This window comes from Halyomorpha halys, unplaced genomic scaffold (assembly GCF_000696795.3).
Source record: "Halyomorpha halys isolate HHAL.00 unplaced genomic scaffold, Hhal_1.1 Scaffold1536.1, whole genome shotgun sequence".
Lineage (NCBI taxonomy): Eukaryota > Metazoa > Arthropoda > Insecta > Hemiptera > Pentatomidae > Halyomorpha > Halyomorpha halys.
The window spans coordinates 17,988-19,180 of record NW_027110414.1 but is presented as its reverse complement, the minus strand read 5'-3'; the positions used below and the strand labels follow the sequence as shown (position 1 = coordinate 19,180).

General features: G+C 30.5%; 1 protein-coding gene across 2 annotated transcripts in view; it reads left to right on the top strand.

Moving 5' to 3' along the window:
* Positions 1-1,193, top strand: part of LOC106689965 (protein gooseberry) — a gene marked incomplete at both ends in the record, with an annotated part of 35,312 nt that overhangs the window by 33,473 nt on the left and 646 nt on the right. For both annotated transcript variants that reach the window (XM_067048590.1, XM_067048589.1), the window contains 1 exon segment: positions 1,004-1,175. In XM_067048590.1, coding sequence (XP_066904691.1) covers positions 1,004-1,175 — 172 coding nt within the window.

Sequence of the window (1,193 nt, the reverse complement as noted above, 5' to 3'; positions counted from 1 at the left end):
GAATGGCTGCTCTCTTAATCTACATTAACTAACTTAATGCCCTTCTAAGGGTAAAATATTATTTTCAATTTTCAAACGTTATATTTTATAACAGGTTCTAATCTGTTTAATTTGATCCAGTTTGTGTCCTTTGATGCAAATTTAGAGCCCTAAACCACTGTCATTTTTGGTGTTTATCGGTCGAGTTGTATTAAAATGAATTCTGTTTTTTTCTTATTTCTCAAAAGAAATCAAAAGCGAAAAATTTGGGCCAAAACATTTTATTTTTCGGTTTATACGTATCTAAGGGTATCTTGAAGTGCTAAAAATGAACATGAACATTATTTCGCTTCTACAAAAAAATCTTTTACCACACTTTGATAGATCAGTCATTCTAAATTGTTTCAATTTACTACGAAGCATAGCGAGGTTGATATGAAAACTATGTGCTATATACATATTTCAATATTATAGATAATAAAGCTTTATAAAATAATAAGAAAAATCAACTAAATTGGACCAGTTTTTTTTTTAATACTACTTTTTTGTTTATTGATAGATATTACAATCTGTCAAACAGTTGTGGGCAAAAGGTAATAGTGATGAATGATCTCATACATACTAAAAAAAAAACTCTCTTAAAATATATACAAACAGAAGAATAAACAAAATGAACATAATCAAACTATCTGTATGAAAGTTAAATAAATAAATAAAATAACAATTTTATAACTATAAAATAGTTAAATAAATAATAAAAGCTAAATAAATAAATAAAATAACATAATGATAAAATAATATAGTCTCTAGTCATGGACCAGTATTAACGATTATGCAGTGAAGTTAGCTGTTACCATTTATGTTACTGTAGTTACCGTCTTATCACTTCATCTATTTATTAATTTATATGAAAGTTTTATTAGTGTTTAATTAATGCATATAGTTCCTCAAATATAGCAATAGCGAAGAAATGCCGGGCCTGCTAGTTAATATTTCTCTTAACCGCTTTCTTTTTCTTTTTCAGGAGCTAGTTCTGGAGAAGAGAGCGACACAGAATCAGAACCCGGCATACCGTTGAAGAGGAAGCAACGAAGATCCAGGACCACATTCACTGGAGACCAACTGGAAGAACTTGAGCGTGCCTTCCAGAGGACGCAGTACCCAGACGTGTACACAAGGGAAGAGCTGGCACAGAAGTAAGTCCCATGCCTCTG